Genomic DNA, 22,075 nt, shown 5'->3' on the forward strand with positions numbered 1-22,075 from the left:
CAGCTACTCAGGAGGCTGAGGCAGGAGAATTGCCTGAACCCAGGAGGCGGAGGTTGCGGTGAGCCGAGATCGCACCATTGCACTCCAGCCTGGGCAACAACAGCGAAACTCCGTCTCAAAAAAAAAAAAAAAAAAAAAAAAAGATACACTTATTGACATCTATTTATTATAGTCCAAACTACAGCCCCAGAAAATCACCCGTATACAGGTGACACATGCAGTGAGATTTAGTTTGTTTTCTGCAAATGACAGGATAGGAAGATCTGGCTCCTAAGGCCCAGGGCTCACGTGATCATTCACATCTGCCTGTGCTGGGGTCTCCGTGAGGGCGCAATTCTGCTGCAGCTCAGAGGTGGCCCCGTCATTCAAGCCGTTCTCATAGCTCTTGTGGCGCACCAGCACGGTGGGAAACTTGTCCAGGTGATTACCTCTGACCTTGTGGATCAATTGATAGAAAATCTTTAGCTTTTCTAGGGTTTCTTCTTGGTTACAGAGTAGACTAGGCAAACACGTGACCTAGCCTTGGCAGAGCACTGTAGACAGTGCAGCAGCAGCCACCAGTGCTGTGGGTGCTGTGCAGGGCAGCTCAGCATCTGGCAGTAAGTAGCTTCCGTGTTTGGCAGGTACGCGTCAGGGGAGGTACCTGCATGCGCTTTGGCACCAGCAGGGCTGGCTATCCGCAGCCTTCTGGGGTCATCCCTGCCTTCTGTGGGCGACGAAGGTGTGGACATTAAGCAGCGCGGGCAGAAGCCGCAGCTGCTGCAACAGGCATTGCCCGCGTCGGGAATCAGAGGGGATGTGCACAAGTCCTCTGCACGTAGCTGGTGGCAGGAGAAGCCAGCCCCCTGCTGACATGCATCCTCTCGCACTTCCTTCCATCAGGGTGAGTCCAACTGTTTTTTTGTTTTGTTTTGTTTTGTTTGTTTTTGAGATGGAGTTTCGCTCTTGTTACCCAGGCTGGAGTGCAATGGCACGATCTCAGCTCACCGCAACCTCCGCCTCCTGGGCTCAGACAATTCTCCTGCCTCAGCCTCCTGAGTAGCCGGGATTACAGGCACGCGCCACCATGCCCAGCTAATTTTTTTGTATTTTTAGTAGAGACAAGGTTTCACCATGTTGACCAGGATGGTCTCGATCTCTTGACCTCGTGATACACCCGCTTCGGCCTCCGAAAGTGCTGAGATTACAGGCTTGAGCCACCGCGCCCGGCCAACTGGTTTTATCTTTCCTTTGTTGTTTGCGATCTGTGTTGTGACTCGATGTAGATTTGTGTTTATACACATTTTATTAGGGGGATTTCATGTGAAACCTCGAATGCTCCTTGTGTGGAAAAAAATGATTATAGTGGAGGTGAAAACTTTTGCCTATTGATGTCCTAACTGTCCTAATGTCACATTTGTGGTGATGTTGGCATCAGTACATCACTGTGCTGACAGTCATATAAAGTACGGCACACACAATTATGTGCTGTATGTAACGAAGAACACCCTCGAATAACATAATTTCGTTCAATGTCATTTTAAGAACGATGAGAGAAAAAAAAAAAGCATAGGCCAGGGCCACAATCTGGGGTCTGCACGTTCTCCCTATGTCTGCGTGGGCTTTCTCCAGATATGCCAGCTCCCTCCCACATCGCAGAGATGTGCCTGTTCGGTGAACTGGCGTGTCCACACGGTCCCCGTGTGAGTGAGTGCTTCCTGCCAGGGTTCCACCCTGAGACGCAGGACACGCTCCAGCCACCTGCTGCCCTGAACTGTAATAAGTGGGTTGGAAAACGAATGAATACAAATTATTGTAAAATAAAATTCGTAAAGTATGCAATAATTATACAAATGCACGGCACTAAATTATACAGTACGAAAACGTTGAGCACCCTGGCCATGTTTTTACACCACCCACCACCATGCTCACCGTCGTCACTCACTGATTTCTTCACTAAAAACTGAAATCATTTCGCTTCAAGTCACAGTTTACAAGAGCCAATTGATAAATGAGAAGCTAGTGTACTACATAATGACAATAAACAAGTATGTTACTGGTTTATGGATTTACTATACTGATTATTTTATTAATAGAGACAGAGTCTCCCTATATTGCCCAAACTGGTTTCCAGCTCCTGGGCTCAAGTGATCCTCCCGCCTCAGCCTTCCAAGTAGCTGGGACTACAGGCACTTGCCACCATACCTGGCTATTGCTAATTATTATTATTATTAATTTGAGACAGAGTCTGTCTCTGTCGCCCAGGCTGGAATGCAGTGGTGCGATCTCCGCTCAGTGCAGCCTCCGCTTTCCAGGTTCAAGAGATTCTCGTGCCCCAGCCACCAGAGTAGCTGGGATTATAGGCATGTGCCACCATGCCCAGCTAATTTTTTATGTTTTTAGTGTTGAAAGGGTTTTGCCATGTTGGCCAGGCTGTTATCAAACTCCTGGCCATAAATGATCTGCCTGCCTCGGCCTCTCAAAGTGCTGGGATTACAGGCCTGATCCTATTTTTATTTTTTTCATTGTGTACAAATTTAGGCCAGGTGCACTGGCTTAAAGCCTGTAATCCCCGAAATTTAGAAGGCCGAGGCTGAAGGCTCACCGGAGCCCAGGAGTTGGAGCAGCCCAGGCAACAAAGCAAGACCCCGTCTCTACATAATAAAAAATTTAGCCAGGCATGGTGGCTCAGGCACAAGAATCTTTTGAACCCGGGAAGCGGAGGCTGCAGTGAGCCGAGATCGCACCACTGCACTCCAGCCTGGGCAACAGAGAGACTGAGAGGCTGAGGCAGGTGGATTGCTTCAGGCTAGAAGCTCGAGGTTGCAGTGAACAATGACTGAGCCCTACAGTGCACCCTGGGTGACCGAGTGAGACCCTGTCTCTAAAAAACAAAAAAGCAAAAATTAAATAAAACATCTAGGCTGGGCCAGGCACGGTGGCTCAAGCCTGTCATCCCAGCACTTTGGGAGGCCGAGGCGGGTGGATCATGAGGTCAAGAGATCGACACCATCCTGGTCAACATGGTGAAACCCCGTCTCTACTAAAAATACAAACAATTAGCTGGGCATAGTGGCGCGTGCCTGTAATCCCAGCTACTCAGGAGGCTGAGGCAGGAGAATTGCCTGAACCCGGGAGGCGGAGGTTGCGGTGAGCCGAGATCGCGCCATTGCACTCCAGCCTGGATAACAAGAGTGAAACTCTGCCTCAAAAAAAAAAAAAAAAAAAAAAAAAAAAAAACCTTCTAGGCTGGGCGTGGTGGCTCACGCCTTTAATCCAAGCACTTTGGAGGCCAAGGCGGGCGGATCACCTGAGGTCGGGAGTTCAAGACCAGCCTGACTAACATGGTGAAACCCCGATGAACAAACAAACAAAACATCTAATTTCTTTCTTTCTTTTTTTTTTTTTTTTGATATTAAGTTTCTCTCTTGTCATCCAGGCTAGAGTGCAATGGCACGATCACTGCAACCTCTGCCTCCCAGCTTCAAGCGATTCTGCTGCCTCAGCCTCCTGAGTAGCTGGGATTACAGGCGCTTGCCACTATGCCGGGGTTTTGCCATGTTGGCCGGGCTGATCACAAACTCCTGAGCTCAGGTGATCTGTTTGCCTCGGCCTCCCAGAGTGCTGGGATTACAGGCGTGAGCCCCTGGCCCTAAATTCCTTTTCTTTTCTAACAAAGTAAGTGCAAATGTAACACAGCAGGAAAACAATATGGAATCAATAAATAAGAATGCCTACATACTCCTTTGTCTTTTGGATTCAAAACTTCACATTTTCTTAAATTAAAAACATCAGCCAAGAGCAAGAGTGGTTTACATTTGTCCTTGAGCAAACCAGTTTAAAAAAAAAAAAAAAAAAAAAAGGCCGGGTGCAGTGGCTCACACCTGTAATCCCGGCAGTTTGGTAGGCTGAGGTGGGTGGATCACCTGAGTCAGGAGTTGAAGACCAGCCTGACCAACATGGTGAAACCCTGACTCTACTAAAAATAAAAAAAAACTCGCTAGGCATGGTGGCATTTGCTCGTAGTCCCAGCTACTCTTGAGGCTGAGGCAGGAGAATCGCTTGAACCCGGGAGGCAGCCTAAATGACAGGGTGAGATTCCGTCTCAAAAATAAAGAAAGAAATAAGTAACATGGTCTCTCTCTGTTGTCCAGGCTGGTCTCCGATTCCTGTGCTTGGGTGATCCTCTTGCGTTGGTCACCCCAAGCACTGGGATTACAGAAGAAAGATCGGCTAAAATCAGGTCTTTTACACTTACCTACATGCCCCGGGGCAGTTAGTATACTCATTAAGTAACGCAGCTTGAAACACTTGCAAGGTTAAAGCTATAAAATACTTATTCATCGATGTTTTTGTTTTTTAAAAAGGTTTAATCCTTCCATTTCTTTCTTTCTTTCTTTCTTTCTTTTTTTTTTTTTTTTTTTTTGATACAGAGGCTCGCTCTGTCACCCAAGTTGGAGTGCGGTGGTGTGATTTCTGCTCACTGCAACGTCCACGTCCCAGGTTCAAGCGATTCTCCTGCCTCAGCCTCCCGAGTAGCTGGGATTACAGGCGCACGCCACCACCCCCAGCTAACTTTTGTATTTTTAGTAGAGACGGGGTTTCACCATGTTGACCAGGATGGTCTCGATGTCATGACCTTGTGAGCCACCCGCCTCGGCCTCCCAAAGTGCTGGGATTACAGGCTTGAGCCACCGCGCCCGGCCTGTTTATTTCCCTTAAAACGACAGTCTTTTTTTTTTTTTTTTTTTTTTTTTTTGAGACAGTTTAACTTTCGTTGCCCAAGCTGGAGTGCAATAGCACGATCTCAGCTCACCGCAACTTCTGCCTCCTGGGTTCAAGCGATTCTACTGCCTCAGCCTTTCAAGTAGCTGGGATTACAGGCGCCTGCCATCACACACGGCTAATTTTTTACATATTTTTAGTACAGACAGGTTTTCACTATGTTGGCCAGGCTGGTCTCAAACTCCGACCTCAGGCGATCCACCCACGTCAGCCTCCCAAAGTGTTGGGGTTACAGGCGTGAGCCACTGCACCTGGCCCAGCTAGTCTTTTTCTCAATTGAGATTGAGAAAATTTCAACACAAAAAATTTCAATTACTTTTGCCAACTTCTTGCTAATTAAACATGATGCGTTCAGGGGTCCTGCCTTGGTACCTGGGCCGTGTGCCTCAGAACACCCCTTTTCATGATGATGCTAAGAGATCTCCTACTCCGTGTGACCAGGCACTACCTGTGCTGTTTCCAGCCACTCACCACATCTTCACGAGCAGTGGTCTGGGATCCTGAAGGGCTGAGATTTAGGAGGCGTGAAGCTTTGTAGGGTGCGGGCTATTGGCAAACAGCCGGGGACTCGTCCAAGAAGTACACGACTGAGTTGCTCACACCTTCTGATGCTCTGGGGAAATCAGATGAGGCGCTCAGGCTCTGGACACCCTGTGAGAGCCACAGTGTCCGTGATGGGCGTCTCCACATCCTGAATGACGGTGCCGTCCTGGGTGCATAGACAGTAGTGGCTCTTCCTGCCTGGCTGCCTGACATCAGTGGCCAGCATGTGGTGGATGAACGTGTCCTCACATTGAGAAACAGGTACCATTTACATGGACGTGGGCCCTACAGATGCTTTCTTTCCTGCAGATATTGGCCACCCTCTTGCAGTCAAAGCACCGTAGACCATCATCCTAGAAACAGCTTGGGCAAACCGTGGCTCGCCCCACTGTGGGGAGTGATTAACAAGCCTGATGAGACAACGCCAAAGTGAATGTGATTCTGAAGATCATTCCCGGGCCAGCTGCCACAGGACACATAAAGCCCGACCTTGGCGGCCCATCTGGAGTGTCATCTGCAGGCCAGGTCATGCTGGGGTTGCTGATGTAGTCACAGACCTGAGAGGACTTGAAGGCCCCGTGGTCACTGAGCAGCTCAGAAATGAGCTCATGCTCTGGCACGAGTGGAATAGGGTAGCTTGTGGTGACGCTCACCACGCTGACCCCACCACTGGGTGATTCCCCGCCCGGTGGTCTTGCAGCTTCTGCTCCAGGTGATGTTGCAGTGGATGAAAAGCGTTCCTCACAAGCCCTCGGAGACTCCAAGCAGGACAAAGGGGATGACTTTGGCCATGTCCTGATGTATTCCATGAAAAGGAGACGGTGGCTGGCTACTCCCAAAGAGATTGGTGGATGGCCCCATGATGGACACCACTAGGGCTGCAAAAAATAACCTCCGCATCTCTCCAAAGTGGGATAGTAACTGACTTCCTCTATTTTTAACTTTGTTTAATAGAGACAGATCTTGCTCTGTGAGCTGCACCGCAACCCAGAACTCCTGGACTCATGGAGTCCTCCTGCCACAGCCTCCCAAGTAGCTGCAGCTACAGGCACGAGCCATGGCTAAGGGCTGAGCACAGTGGCTCACGCCTGTAGTCCCAGCACTTTGAGAGGCTGAGATGGGTAGATTGCTTGCACCCAGGAATTCATCCCACCCTGGACAAAATGGCAAAACCTCATCTTTAGGAAAAATGCAAAATCAGCCAGATGTGGTGGCTCATGCCTGTAGTCCCAGCTACTCGGGAGGCTAAGGTGGGAAGATAGCTTGAGCCCGGGAAGTCGAGGCTGCAGTGAGGCAAGATCACACCAGTGCACTCCAGCCTGGGTGACAGAGAGAGACCCTGTCTCAAAAAAAAAAAAAAAAGATGGGGTCTTGATACATTGTCCAGGTGATGTTGAACCCCTGGACTCAAGCAGTCCTCCTGCCTCAGCCTCAAGTAGCTAGAACAGGCACACATCATCACACACGGTTAATGGTTATTGATTTTTTTAGAGATGAGGTTTGGCTACGTTTTCCAGCTGGTGTTGAACTCCTGGGCTCACATGATCGTCCCATCTTGGCCTCCCAAGTTGCTTGGATGATAAGCAGAAGCCATGCATCCAGCTCATCTGACTTTCTCTAGACTGAAAAGCACATCCCCACCTGGAGCACCAAAGGCAAAAGAGACCCCAGCAGCAGCTGCAGCAGAAAGCACCTTGTGCCTCTTGTCCTCGTTCTTGCTGTACTTGAAGAAGAGGCTGCTGAAGAAGCTGCCACAGCAGCTAGTTGCACACACCAGCAGCTCGTTCTCCAGGCTCCAGTCACAGGATTCTCCCAGTACCAAAGTGGCTGTTGTGAGGAGCAAGTTCCGCTTCCCCAAGAAGCCCCTGATGATAAAGCAGCACAACTTGGTCTTTCTCCCTGGTAACCACAGCCAAGGCGTGTGGCACACGGGACAGACACGGAGTAAATCAGAACGGCAGTACTGACGCACTCCGTTGATTCCATCAGCTTTGGCCATTTCTTCCACCGGGGCCACGGGTCCCTGTCCTCAGAAGTGGTCCCGCTGGATGCAGCACTACTTGTGGCTGGACCGGAAGGCTGACAGGGATCCCTGCCTGGTCCGCCATCCAGTCCCAGTCCTGGTGCCGCCGGCATGCAGATGAGCAGCACCTGCCGGGTCTCCTGGATGGACTTCCTGCTTTCGCTGGGAATCTTCCCTTAGCAGTGGACGGTGTAGACGTCCACACGTCCCCACACATCCCCATGTCGGCAAACGGCTCCTGGATAAATCCATCGGCTGTCCAGGGCTGCTCATTCGTCCTGCACTGATAGTGCTGGTTAGACTGCAGCGTGCAGCGGGCCACCTGCCTAGCAGACCCTTCCATCAGCGTGACTGCTGCGAGAACTGTCTGTTGTTACTTTAGAGCACACTCCTCAGGCCTGCAGGAGGGCTTCCAGAAAGGCACGTCATCGGGAGACGATAGTTCAATGTGTTTCCCCTGAAGACCTTCCAGTGGAAAGTCTTCCATGCTGGCGGGAGACAGCAATATTGATGATCCTGACCCTGTGCAGGCCTAGGCTAATAGGTGTGTTTGTGTCTTAGTTTTTTTTTTTTTTTTTTTTTTTTTTTTTTTTTTTTTTTTTGAGTCGGAGTTTCGCTCTTGTTACCCAGGCTGGAGTGCAATGGTGCGATCTCGGCTCACCGCAACCTCCGCCTCCTGGGTTCAGGCAATTCTCCTGCCTCAGCCTCCTGAGTAGCTGGGATTACAGGCACGCGCCACTATGCCCAGCTAATTTTTTGTATTTTTAGTAGAGATGGGGGATTCACCATGTTGACCAGGATGGTCTCGATCTCTTGACCTCGTGATCCACCCGCCTCGGCCTCCCAAAGTGCTGGGATTACAGGCGTGAGCCACCACGCCCGGCTTGTGTCTTAGTTTTTAACAAAACAAGTTAAAGTAAAAAAAAAAAAATGTTTGTAGAATAAGGATATAAAGAAAGAGATAACATATTTTAGAGACAGGGTCTCACTCAGTCACCCAGGCCGGAGTGCAAGTGTTATGATCGTAGCTCACTGCAGCCTCAAACTCCCAGGCTCCCGCTGTGCTCTCACCTCAGCCTCACAAGTAGCTGGCACCACAGGCACATGCCATGACACCTGGCTAATTGTTTTATTTTTTGTAGAGACAAGGTCTTGCTGCGTTGCCCAATCTGGTCTGGAACGCCTGATCTTAAGCAGTCCTCCGCCTTGGCCTCCGAAAGCTTTGGGATTGCAGGCGTGAGCCGCCGCACTTCAGTTTGGTGTTTTACTCTTCTCAAAACATTTTCTCCTAAAAAGTTTATTGTTAAAGGTCTTAATTTTGAATGCATGATGCTTAGTTTTGTTCTCCTCAAATGCCAATGTTTTTAACAATTTGAATTCTCTTTCTTGGGAAAAATGAAAGTTAGCAACTTACAAGGAACATTTACTGACATCTAATTTGTTATACTCCAAACCACAGCCCAAGAAATTCAACATGGTGACACCCCGTCTCTAAAAAGAATTTTAGATGTGATTGGATTATAAGCGTGAGCTGCCAGGTCTGGCCAGAAATATTTTTTTGTACCGCTCTACAATGTGCTCATGGTTTTTTTTGTTTGTTTGTTTGTTTTGTTTTTGTTTTTGTTTTTTTTTTAACGGAATCTCATTCTGTCACCCAGGCGGGAGTACAATGGCGCGATCTCGGCTCACTGCAACCTCTGCCTCCTGGGTCCAAGTGTTCTCCTGCCTCAGCCTCCCAAGTAGCTGGGATTACAGATGCCTGCCACCAACCACGCCCAGCTAATTATTGTAGTTTTAGTAGAGATGGGGTGGGTGCGGTGGGGGTGTTTCCATGCTCGTCTTGATGCCTGACCTCAAGTGATCCACCCGCCTCAGCCTCCCGAAATACTGGGATTACATCATGAGCCAACCATGCCCAGCTTGTTCATATTTTATACGTTGTTATGAAATAATGAAAACGTTTTTTAGGCCAGGCGCATAGTGGCTTACGCTTGTAATCCCAGCACTTTGAGAGGCTGAGGAGGGAGGATCACTTGAGACCAGGAGTTTGAGACCAGCCTGGGCAACATGGTGAAACCCAATCTACACAAAAACTAAAAAATTTTTTGGCCGGGTGCGGTGGCTCACGCCTGTAATCCCAGCACTTCGGGAGGCCGAGGCGGGTGGATCGCGAGGTCAAGAGATCGAGACCATCCTGGTCAACATGGTGAAACCCCGTCTCTACTAAAAATACAAAAAATTAGCTGGGCATGGTGGTGCGTGCCTGTAATCCCAGCTACTCAGGAGGCTGAGGCAGGAGAATTGCCTGAACCCAGGAGGAGGAGGTTGCGGTGAGCTGAGATCGCGCCATTGCACTCCAGCCTGGGTAACAAGAGCGAAACTCCGTCTCAAAAAAAAGAAAAAAAAAATTTAATATATAAAAATTAGCCAGTGTGGTGATGTGTGCCTATAGTCCCAGCTATTAAGAACACTGAGGTGGCCGGGCGCGGTGGCTCAAGCCTGTAATCCCAGCACTTTGGGAGGCCGAGGTGGGTGGATCACAAGGTCAGGAGATCGAGACCATCCTCGTCAACATGGTGTAACCCCGTCTCTACTAAAAATATAAAAAATCAGCTGGGCATGGTGGCGCGTGCCTGTAATCCCAGGTACTCAGGAGGCTGAGGCAGGAGAATTGCTTGAACCCAGGAGGCGGAGGTTGCGGTGAGCCGAGATGGCGCCATTGCACTCCAGCCCGGGTAACAAGAGCGAAACTCCGTCTCAAAAAAAAAAAAAAAAAGAACACTGAGGTGAGAGGATCGTGCCACTGCACTCCAGACTGGGCAACGGCCAGATTCTGTCTCAGAAAGAAAAAAATAATTGTAATGCAAAAACTTACAGTAAGATAAATTATGTTGAAGAAAGAAATATATTTGCCAATTTAGTGTAGCTTAAGTACGCCATGTTTCTAAAGTCTGCAGCAGGGACAGTACGTCCCAGGCCTTCACATTTACTCACCACTCAGACTCTCCCAGAGCAACTTCCCATCTTGCAAGCTCCCTTCCTGGTAAGTGCATATTTAAATACCCAAATACTTACCATTGTGTGACAGTTGTCTACAGTATTCAGTACAGTCCCAGGCTGTGCAGGTCTGTAGTCTAGGAGCCTTGGGCTGTGCCGTCTAGGTGTGTGAGTGCACTCTGCAATGTATGCACATGACGAAACCGCCTCAGGAAGCATTTCTCAAAAGGTGTCCTGGCGGTTCAGCAGCTGTGCACCACTCAGCAATCGCCAATTGTGCCCACTCCGCCCAGAGTGGCTCCACCTCTCCCTCACCTGTGCTCCTGTTCTCCACTTGCCCCCCACAGGCTTCACAAGCAGTGTTACCCCCCTGGCAACAGGAATGCCTGGGCCAGGGAACCAGCACTATCAGGACCCCGATCCAATCGCAGAGCTGCCATCCCTCCACATGAGCACTGGGCCTTGCCCCTAAGGCCCCTCCACCAGTGCTGCTTGCTTAAGGACGCAGGGGCACCCTGATGTGGCTGAGCCCCACAGCCAAACCGAGCGCCAACAGGGATCCTCTCGGCCACAGCGGACCTGGTGGGAGGGGGGTGGGGGGACCTCAGCAGCCTTCCCCACTTAAGACCCCCCTAAAACCCCCTTTGAGTTGCGATGCGGTGAGGGGGTGGCCTGTGAATGCAGCTGTGGTTTCCAAGGGGAGTCTGGGATGGGAGAGGGAGTCAGATTAGTACACACCCCGCAGAGGCTGAGGAAGCCCGTGGTTGGCGACTGGTCTACCCAGGGTAGATGCCTTCGTTAGATGCAGAAACAGAGTCCACGGCCCACGAAACTTGGTTTTGGTGCCGAAGAGGGGTTCTCATGGTGATTTTAAAATTTATTTTCAAGTTAAATGGAAAAAACGAACATAAAGACTACTCCAGCCTGGAATATATTCACCTTTATACCAGTGTGGTCATAAAATATGTAATTAATTTTTTTTTTTTTTCCTGAGACAGGGTCTCACTTTGTCCCCCAGGCTTGAGTGCTGGAATGCAGAGGTGCGAACTTGCCTCACTGCAGCCTAGAGCTCCCGGGCTCAAGCGATCCTCAAACCTGAGACCCCCAAGTAAGGGGGGTTTGCCAACAGCTGAGATGCAGGAATCTACAGGCCCCAAACAGTTAACGAATCACAAACCTTTGCAGGTTGGCCAGGACACTGGAGAACCTTCACCCCCACTTGGCCACCGCACCATGTGATAAGGAAGGGGGCACACCACGGGCTGGGGCACTAAAGAAGCAGAAGCATTTACTCAGGTAAGGGCCTCCCTGCAGACGGTCGCCTGGGAGACTGCCCGGATTTCTTGCTTTTGGGACTGAGGAAGGAATGGGCTGGGCCCTCTGACAGAGGGGGTGGTCACTAATAAATGTCCACTGGCTTCTGGCCACAACTGCTTGGGGGTCCCTGTTGGAACACAGTTTTTTGTCATCAGGAACCCCTGATTTGCCCTCCCCTGGTTCCGTAAGGCCTGGGCCTCGGCTGGGATCCTGAGAAGGATCTGGGGTGGAAAGTACCGCTGGGCTGGATTGGTGCCATTTTAGCCAGGTGTGGTGGCACATGCCTGTAGTCTCAGCTACTCAGGAGACTGAGGCACAAGAATCGCCCGAGCCCACAAACAGAAGTTGGGGTGAGCTGAGGTCGCACCACTGCACTCTAGCCTGGGTGATGGAGCAAGACTCGTTCTCAAAACAACCACAACAAATCCCTAAACCCATTGTTTGGAGGAGGGTTCCTTGGTTTCAGCTCTGCTTTTTGGGAATCGTGACTCCAGGTCTTGTCGTGTGCACCTGTGTTTACCTCCACTTCCTGGGTTCAAGCCATTCTCCTGCCTCAGCCTCCCGAGTAACTAGGATTACAAGCATGTACAACCACACCCGGCTAATTTTGTATTTTCAGTAGAGACGGGGGTTTCACCATGTTAGTCAGGCGGGTCTCAAACTCCCAACCTCAGGTGATCCGCCCACCTCAGCGTCCCAAAATTCTGGGGTTGCAGGCATGAGCCACCGTGCCCAGCCAATTTTTTTCTATTTTCTAGAGATGAGGTCTCTCTGTGTTGTCCAGACTGGTCTCAAACTCCTGAGGAATGGGCTGGGCAATCTGCCCACCTCAGCTTCCCAAAGTGTTGAGATCACAGGTAATCAACACTGTAATCTCCGACAGGGGTTTTGTCTGCAGTGTTCCCTAAAAGAAGAAAGGACCTTGCAGGTGATCCCACCATTTCCCAGCTCAGTGAACATGCTGGGAGAGGTGGGCCTGTGCGTCCTAAGAGCTAGCTGGGGGCTGGACTGTAGGGGCCCGCAGCTTTCCCAGCTTTCTGCGTCCTGACTGAATATCACAGCGTGTCTTGACCACTCCGTGACCAGCCTACTGCAGGGTTGTCCCAGCAGGCTTGAGCCAAACCTGGGCCTCGAACACTCCCAGGCCTGACAAAGGCACACAGGTTGCTACCCAGACGTTCAAAGAAACTGACCCCGGCTCTCAGCCAAATTCCTTTAATCCTCACCTAACGTTCACACCCTGACCCCCTCGCTGTGGGCATACCTGGGTAGAACACCCCTTTCTCTCGCTGTCCATCCAGAGGATCATGGCAGCCCTCTCTCACTTCCCCTATTGCAGGCTCTGGGCCAGTCACCCTGCTGAGGACTTCCTTCTTTGGAATCCTAATCGGCCCCATCTCCAGAGGGTTCGGGGCACTCGCTGTGGGAACTCTCCTGCGCCACTTTTGGGGTGACTCCAGCCTCAAAAGAGGGTTCGGCCAAACAAAACATCGTTGTTTTTTCTCTTTTTAAGTTTCAAATTAAAACATGGAAACGTCAGCTCCCCTAGGCTCCCAAGACCCCCAGGAGGTTAAACTACTAAAGAAATGCAAAAAACCTCCCACAGCGCAAGCCCTGCCCTTTTCTTCGAGGGCTTGGGGCCTCGCCTGGAATTCTGCTGCCGTCTCTGCGTCAGGAACCAAACCAATCCCAGGGGGGCCAAAGGGGCACCCCAGAGAGGGCTGCAACGTGAAGTGCAGGGCTCCTTGGCTCCCTGGGAGCCTGTCAGGCTTATACTCAGTGAGAAAGAAAACAAAGAAATGTAGCTGCCTAGAAATACAGGGGCCATACTAAAGTTTGTAATTAAGGGGGGAAAGGGGACACGGGAGAAGGGACTGACCATCCCGTAGGTGGGTGCCTGCAGAGAGGCTTCTGCTTGGAGACTCCAGCGCCTTCCCCTAGCCCTTTCCTCTTATCAGCCAGAGAAGGAAAACTTACCAATTGTGGCTTTAGGCAGATAAAAAGCCTAAAAAAGCCCCAAAGATGAGAAAAGGCAAGAGGCGCCTGCATTAGTTGGCAAGAGGCCAAGAAAGAAAAAAATCCATGAAGGCAGATCACCTGAGGTTGGGAGTTTGAGACCAACCTGACCAACGACCAACATGGTGAAACCCCATCTCTACTAAAAATACAAAATTAGCTGGGTGTGGTGGCGTGTGCCTGTAATCCCAACTACTCGGGAGGCTGAGGCAGGAGAATCGCTTGAACCCGGGAGGCAGAGGTTCCAGTGAGCCAAGATCGTGCCATTGCACTCCAGCCTGGCAAGCAAGAGCAAAACTCTGTATAAAAAAAAATAAATAAATAAAAATAATTGAGCCACGGAGCGCATCATGGCAAGTACCTGTAGTCCCAGCTTCTTGGGAGGCTGAGAGTGGGAGGATTCCTTGAGCCTGGGAGGTCAAGGCTGCAGTGAACTATGATCTGGCCGCTGCACTCTAGCCTGGGTGACACAACCAGACCCTTTCTCAAAATAATAATGATAAATAAATAAAAATTAAAGTAACTTTTTGTCACTTAAAAATTGGCCAGATGAGATGGGATCTCATGAACTCCCCAGTAAAGTCGTTCATATGGCCGCATGTAAGTTAAAACAGGGCCTTCGTGGATTAAAACTCATTGTCTATAAAAGCTAATTAAGGTCAGACTCAGTGGCTTGCCCTGTAATCCTAGCACTTTTCGAGGCTGAGCCGGATCAATCACTTGAGGTCAGGAGTTCGAGAACAGCTAGCTAGCCAATGTGGTGAAATCCTGTCTAGTAAAATACAAAAATAATCTGGGCTTGGTGGTGGTGCGCCTGTAGTCCCAGCTACTAGGGAGGCTGAAGCAGGAGAATAGAATCACTCCAGACCGAGAGGCGGAGGTTATGGTGAGCTGAGATCTCATCACTGTACTTCAGCTTGAGTGACAGAGCAAGACTCTGTCTCCAAAAAAAAAAAAAAAAATCGAATTAATAAGCAGGTACAGATCCCCACTGTTTCTCTATTTGATAGCCAAATTTTCCCTGTTCTCAAATCTGGGGAAAACTAAGGGTGGCTTATGACGGATCACTACAACCTTGGCTCTGTACTCCATCCACCAAAGCATTATGTTGAGTCCTGCTTTAGTCTGGATGCCTTTCCCCTCCAAACCTCACACTAAAATGTGGTCCCCAGTGTTGGAGAGGGGCCTGGTGGGAGGTATTTGGGTCAAGGGGTGGATCCCTCAAGAACAGATTAATGCCCTGGGTGACTGAGTTATCACTCTATTAACTTCCCATAATGGTTGTTAAAAGAACCTGGAGCCTCCTCCCTCCCTCTGGCTCCTTCTCTAGCTGGTGCTTGGCACACACTGGGTCTGCACATGCTGGATCTCCCGAGTGGGAGTGACTTGAGGCCTTTTTGTACAGCGTGCAGAACCGTAAGCCAGACAAACCTCTTTTCCATTTTTTTTTTTTTTTTTTTTTTTTTTTTGAGATGGAGTCTCCCTCTGTCGCCAGGCTGGAGTGCAGTGGCATGATCTTGGCTCATTGCAACCTCCACCTCCCAGGTTCAAGCGATTCTCCTGCGTCAGCCTCCCAAGGAGCTTGGAATACAGGCACGTGCCACCACACCCGGGTACGATTTTTTGTATTTTTAGTAGAGATGGGTTTCACCATGTTGGCCAGGATGGTGTTGATCTTCTGACTTTGTGATCTGCCCACCTGGGCCTCCCAAAATGCTGGGATTACAGGGGTGAGCCACGACTTCCAGCCTAAACTTCTTTTCTTTGTTAATGACCCAGCCTCAGGTATTTCCTTAGTATTTGCATTTATAAAAATGCAAAAAGGCTGAGATAAGGCTTAAAATCAATTGCTGCCTCAGCATCTGTTTTGCCTGTGGCCATTTAGCTAAGGGCCAAGTTCCCACCTTGGTCCCCTGGGTGAGCGGATCTCCCACACTCCCTATTAGAAGCCCGTGGGACCCTCTGGAGAACACTTGCCGTGGGTGACAGGCTCCAATTCTCTTGTCCCAGCTTCGTGGCCACTTGGGGTAAACTGCCCAACCGTGTGCGCTCCTCAGACGCTTACACCCCCAACCCTGGGCTCTCTCAGAGCCGGTGCCCACTCTACACCTCCATGACCTCTGTGCGTGTGTGTGTGAGTGATGGGTCTTTGAGGGTGCCATTACCCCCCAGCACCTATAAGTGATAGTCTTTATTTCCATGGTGTGTCTCTTCTAATGATTGAAGAAGTGTTCCACATCTAAAGATCCTAAATTAAAACAGCCCCTAGACCCAATACCCAATATTATTAAAATTACTGATTCCACTCAACAATATTTTGCTGTTATAAATTAGCTAACCTGTTCAATTTGGTGCCTATTTCAACACCCTTTCAATTACAATTTGCCTTCACCTCAGAGGACACAAAAGACCTTTTACAGGCTACCCACCCTCAGCAGCTGTCACCACAGTCTTTGTAGACAAGATCTTGATCTCACCTTCTTCTGGAAACATAGGTATGACATGACATGGATCACATTCTCTTTCAAGAAGACTCATCTGACAACCAAGCAACCCATCTTCCCAATCTCCCTGGTGGAAACCCCTGCCATGGCTCTGGGAGACACCAGCCTCAGATGGGATTGGTGGCATAGAACAGCCATCCTGACAGGTACGGAGTGATATCTCATCCTGTGTTTAATTTACATGTCCCTGGCGGCTAACGGTGTTTAACTTCTCTCATCTGCTCACAAAAACATTTTCATTTTTGAAAGGGAAACATGGCCAGCCAGATGCAGTGACTCACACCTGTAATCCCAGCACTTGGAGACACCAGCATGGGAGGATCACTTGAGCCCAGGACTTTGAGGCTGCAGTGAGCTATGATCATGCCACTGCTCTCCAGCCTGGGTGATAGCAGAACACCCCATCTCCAAAAAACAAACAAACAAAAGAATTAAAGAAAAGATAAACATTACAGCTGGGCGCGACAGCTCACGCCTGTAATCTAGCACTTTGGGAAGCCGAGGCGAGTGGATCATGAGGTCAGGAGTTCAAGACCAGCCTGGTCAAGATAGTGAAATCCTGTCTCTACTAAAATAACACAAAATTTCCCAGCTACTCGAGAGGCTGAGGCAGGAGGTTGCAGTGAGCCGAGATTGCGCCCTTGCACTCTAGCCTAAGCAACAGTGAGAATCCATCTTCAAAAAAAAAAAAAGAAAGAAAAGGGAAACATGAGATTTTTGTCTGCCTTTTAAGTGTTTACACAGAAAACAGGAGAAAACCAGGCTGGGAGCAATGGCTTATGCCTGTAATCCCAGCACTTTGGGAGGCTGAGGCAGGTGGATCACTTGAGTCCAGGAGTTCAAGACCAGCCTGGGAAACATGGTGAAACCCCGTCCCAACTAAAAATACAAAAATTAGTCAAGTGTGGTGGAGCACGCACCTGTAGTCCCAGCTACTCAGGAAAGTGAGGTGAGAGGATCATTTTAGCCTGGGAGTTCGAGGCTGCAGTGAGCTGTGAGCACCACTGCACTCCAGCCTGGGCAACAGTGAGATTCCCCCTCCTCAAAAAACAGAAAACATGGAGGGAACCAAAGATGCTGCAAGGCTGTGAGTGGGTTATGTAGACGGCATGTGGAGGGGAAGCCAACAACCTCAGTCAAGGATGAGGGAGGCTGGGTGGCCCTGAAGAGAGGTGGGGGTGTCCTGGGGCCGCCCAAGCTGTCAACAGTGTGCTGGAGGGATTGAGGTCCAGATAGCCAGGGACTGGAGGTTATTGCTCAAGAAGACCGAGAAGAGAGACAAGGTTATCATTCAGAGGAGAGAGAGGGGCCTGTGGTCTGAGGAAGAATGAGGACATGACCCTGTCTGTTCAGTGCCAGAGGGAAGAGAAAGCGATTCGATCTTGTTGCCGCTCTGGTCTGAATGTTTGTGTCTCTGTAAAGTTTACGTGATGAAGCCTAACCCCCAAGGAGAGGGGATTAGGAGGCACGGCCTTTGAGAGAGGATCAGGTCATGAGGTTAAAGCCCTCATAATTGGGATTAGTGCCCTTTTAACAGAGCCCCAGAGAGTTCCCTTCCCCTTTCCACCCTGTGAGGTTACAGGGAGAAGACACCACCTGTGAATGAGGCAACTGACCCTCACCAGACACTGGATCTGCTGGCACCTTGACCTGGGACTTCCCAGTCTCCAAACTGTGAGAAACAAGTTTCTGTTCCCCCAACCCCCTCAGACAGAGTCGCTCTGCCGCCCAGGCTGGAGTGCAGTGGCATGATCTCTGCTCACTGCAACCTCCGCCTACCAGGTTCAAGCAATTCAATAGGTGGGATTACAGGTGTGTGCCACCACGCCCAGCAAATTTTTGTATTTTTAGTAGAGACGGGGTTTAACTATGTTGGCCAGGCTGGTCTCGAAGTCCTGACCTCATGATCCATCTGCCTCAGCCTCCCACAGTGCTGGGCTTACAGACATGAGCCACCTTGCCCAGAACTTGTGTGGTTTATAAACCATCCAAGCTGTGGCATTTTGTTTTTTGTTTTTGTTTTGAGTTAGGGTCTCACTCTGTTATACAAGCTGGAGGGTAGAGACATGATCATAGCTTATTACAGCCTTGAACTCCTGGATTCAAGTGATCCTCTCACCCCAACCTCCAGAGTTACTAAGACTGCAGGTGCATGCCCATACGGTTGGCTAATTTTTTTTTTTTTTTTAGACATGGGGTCTTGGTATGTTACCCAGGCTGCTCTGGAACTCCTGGGATCAAGTGGTTCTCGCAACTCAGCTTCCAGTGAGGACTCACTCAGAGTGCTGGGATTACAGGGATGAGCCATCACACCCAGTCGTATTTTGTTATAGCACCCAGAATGGACTAAGACCATGGGAGAGACACATGTACCATCTTTCAATCTGTTACTTGGCTGAGATTGGGCCCTGGGCCTAGAACATTTCCTTACCAAGAGATAAGGGGTCCTCACAGTTTGTGCTGGGCATAGTGCCTTGTGTAGGGGTCTCTGTTTCCCAATGCGTGCCCCTTTGTTCTGCTCAGGCGTGTGCTTCACATGGCACCTAGACCGCCCCACTGTTAGGTCAGGCTCCCTCTAGAAGGTACCTGCTGGCCTGGGGCGGACGGCCACATGGACGGATGGTGCTCTGGCTCTGTGAGCAAAACCTTGTTCCATCCATTGCGCAGCTGCCCTGTGTTTCCCTTGAAGACTCCAGTATCAAGATCCAGGGGCAGAAAGTGTTCAGACTCATAGGAGCCCTGATCACACATGCTATTCGCTTGGCGGATCTCACTTTTGTTTTTCTGTGATTTACCCATTACCACTGAATTTCTCTCTTGCGCCTGCGTGGCCCAACCCGATTTTAATCTCTCCAGCCACACCAAGATCCGCTTGGCTCCCAACTGAGCCAGCCCCACCCGTCGCTTTGAGGTCTGCACACGAGCGGGTCTAGTTGCTAGGGAGCCCCCGGCGGCGGCGTTTCCTCCTGGCCCCGCCCAGAATCCTCGGTTAACTGAGAGGAGAGGATCCGGGGCAGCGCCTGGATTTTCTCAACACACCCAGCATCTGATTCAGGTGACACAGGAGGATGGGCCCTAACGGCGCAGCTCAGACAGGACTGGAGGGGCTGGGGTGAGGCCCAGAGGCGCACAGCATACACACCTGCACTCACGGCCCTTGCCCAGAACTGAGCCCAGGAAGTCTGGGGAATCTGTGGGACAGGCGAGGAGTTCAGAGGCTTCCTGGGAGTGTTGGTGACAACCTCACACAGTCCTTGGATGGGGCGTCCTTCAGGCCGTCCCAGGAGCAGCACTCACACCCCGGGGTGCAGGAGCACGGAGCTGGGGGCCCCGGGCTCACCTGGGATGGTTCTCTCTGGGACCTTGGGCTCTTCCCGTCTTCCTCCTCACCGAAACTCCAGTCCTGGTGTTCGACCGAGTCCAGAGATACCAGAACTGTGCGGGAGAAAGGGATCGTGAGAGGGGCCTGTTCTTCCCAGTGCCCCCAATTCTCTAAACCTTCTGGGGAGGGCAGAGTTTCCCCAAACATCCCAGCAGCACCCCTCAGGCTCAGGCAAGGGTGGCAGCAGGGCCATCATTCTGTGCCTCCACGTGGCTCTGGGGCACGAACCTGTGGTGACACCAAGGGCCGCTGAGGACAAGTACCCTCTTTACTCACACTCCACACTACTGCGGGCCTCCAGAAGCCCACGAGGACACTCACTGCAGCACCAACTAACTAGAGACGCCTGGTTACCATGAGCTCTCTGCTTCCCAAGCCCCCCCAGGGTTGCTGTGCACAGAGAGAATGACTGCTGAAGGAGGAAGCCAGTTATAGGACACCATTTACAGAAGGGTCAAGACGTGGGAACCAGGCCGGGTGCAGTGGCTCACATCTGTAATCCCAGCACTTTCTGAGGCCGAGGCAGGTGAACCACGAGGTCAGGAGTTTGAGACCAGCCTGACCAACATGGTGAAACTCCATCTCTACTAAAAATACAAAAATTAGCTGGGCGTGGTGGCAGGCACCTGTCATCCCAAGCTACTCCGGAGGCTGAGGCAGGAGAATCTCTTGAACCTTAGAGGTGGAGGTTGCAGTGAGCCGAGATCACACCACTGCACTCTAGCCTGGGTAACAGAGTAAGACTCCATCACCAAAAAAAAAAAAAAAGAAAAAAAAAATGACGTGGGAACCAGAAGCATGTACTGTTATGGATCCAGTAGGAGGAAACATTCACAGAGATGCAATGAAAAATTAAAGGCCAGCCATCACCGTGGCCCACATCTGCAATCCCAGCACTCTGGGAGTCCGAAGTAGGAGGATTACTTGAGCCCAAGAGTTTGAGAGCAGCCTGGGCAACATGGCGAGACCTTCACCTCTATTTATTTTTTAATTTAAAAAAAGAAAAATTCGGCCGGGCGCCGTGGCTCACGCCTGTAATCCAAGCACTTTGGGAGGCCGAAGTAGGAGGATTACTTGAGCCCAAGAGTTTGAGAGCAGCCTGGGCAACATGGCGAGACCTTCACCTCTATTTATTTTTTAATTTAAAAAAAGAAAAATTCGGCCACTTTGGGAGGCCGAGACGGGCGGATCACGAGGTCAAGAGATCGAGACCATTCTGGCCAACATGGTGAAACCCCGTCTCTACTAAAAATTAAAAAAAAAAATTAGCTGGGCATGGTGGCGCGTGTCTGTAATCCCAGCTGCTCGGGAGGCTAAGGCGGAAGAATTACTTGAACCCAGGAGGCGGAGGTTGCGGTGAGCCGAGATTACGCCATTGCACTCCAGCCTGGCCACAGAACAAGACTCCATCTCAAAGAAAAGAAAAGAAAAATTCGGCCAGGCTCAGTGGCTCACACCTGCAATCCCAGCACTTTGGGAGGCTGAGGCGGGCAGATTACCTGAGGTCAGGAGTTCCAAGACCAGCCTGGCCGATATGGTGAAACCCGGTCTCTACTAAAAATACAAAAAATTAGCTGGGCATGGTGGCAGGCGCCTGTAATCCAGCTACTCTGGAGGCGGAGGCAAGAGAATCACTTGAACCCAGGAGACAGAGGTTGCAATGAGCCAAGATTGTGCCACTGCACTCCAGCCCGGGCAATAAAAACAAAACTCTGTCTTAAAACAAAACAAAGGCCAGGCGCGGTGGCTCAAGCCTGTAATCCCAGCACTTTGGGACGCCGAGGCGGGTGGATCACGAGGTCAAGAAATCAAGACCATCCTGGTCAACATGGTGAAACCCCGTCTCTACTAAAAATACAAAAAATTAGCTGGGCATGGTGGCGCATGCCTGTAATCCCAGCTACTCAGGTGGCTGAGGCAGGAGAATTGCCTGAACCCAGGAGGCAGAGGTTGCGGTGAGCCGAGATCGCGCCATTGCACTCCAGCCTGGGTCACAAGAGCGAAACTCCGTCTCAAACAAACAAACAAAAAACAAAGAAAAATTCAAGACCACAGCCACCTCTGGGGTATCAGGCAGAGCGGGGAAACAACATGACTAGGAGACACGAACTGGGGGTTCAGCCAACTCCACTGGTTGTTCGTTTTTGTGTGTGAGATGGAGTTTTGCTCTGTCTCCCACGCTGCAGTGCAACAGCGTGATCTTGGCTCATTGCAATCTCTGCCTCCCGGCTTCAAGAGATTCTCCTGCCTCAGCTTCCGGAGTAGCTGGGATGTATTGTAGGCACGTACCACCACACCCAGCTATTTTTTTGTATTTTTAGTAGAGACGGAGTTTCACCGTCTTGGCCAGGCTAGTCTTGAACTGGCCTCAAGTAATCCTCCCGCCTCAGCCTGCCAAAGTACTGGGATTACAGGCATGAGCCACCGTGCCTCGCCATGGGTATTTATTTAAAACGACGCCAAGCCAGCCTTTCCAGAGGTTAGGCTTTGATAGGGCAGGGTGTCGGGTGCGGGGCTGTTCATTATACT

At 50.5% G+C, this 22,075-nt stretch overlaps 1 protein-coding gene across 10 annotated transcripts in view; it reads right to left on the minus strand.

Moving 5' to 3' along the window:
• ZSCAN1 (zinc finger and SCAN domain containing 1) overlaps positions 1-22,075 on the minus strand; it is a 40,555-nt gene that overhangs the window by 13,547 nt on the left and 4,933 nt on the right. For all 10 annotated transcript variants that reach the window (XM_039467158.2, XM_074385800.1, XM_074385798.1 and 7 more), the window contains one exon: positions 19,505-19,599. In XM_039467158.2, the coding sequence (XP_039323092.1) occupies positions 19,505-19,599 (95 nt within the window). The remainder of the gene's footprint in view (positions 1-19,504; positions 19,600-22,075) is intronic.

This window comes from Saimiri boliviensis, chromosome 14 (assembly GCF_048565385.1).
Source record: "Saimiri boliviensis isolate mSaiBol1 chromosome 14, mSaiBol1.pri, whole genome shotgun sequence".
Taxonomy (NCBI): Eukaryota; Metazoa; Chordata; class Mammalia; order Primates; family Cebidae; genus Saimiri; species Saimiri boliviensis.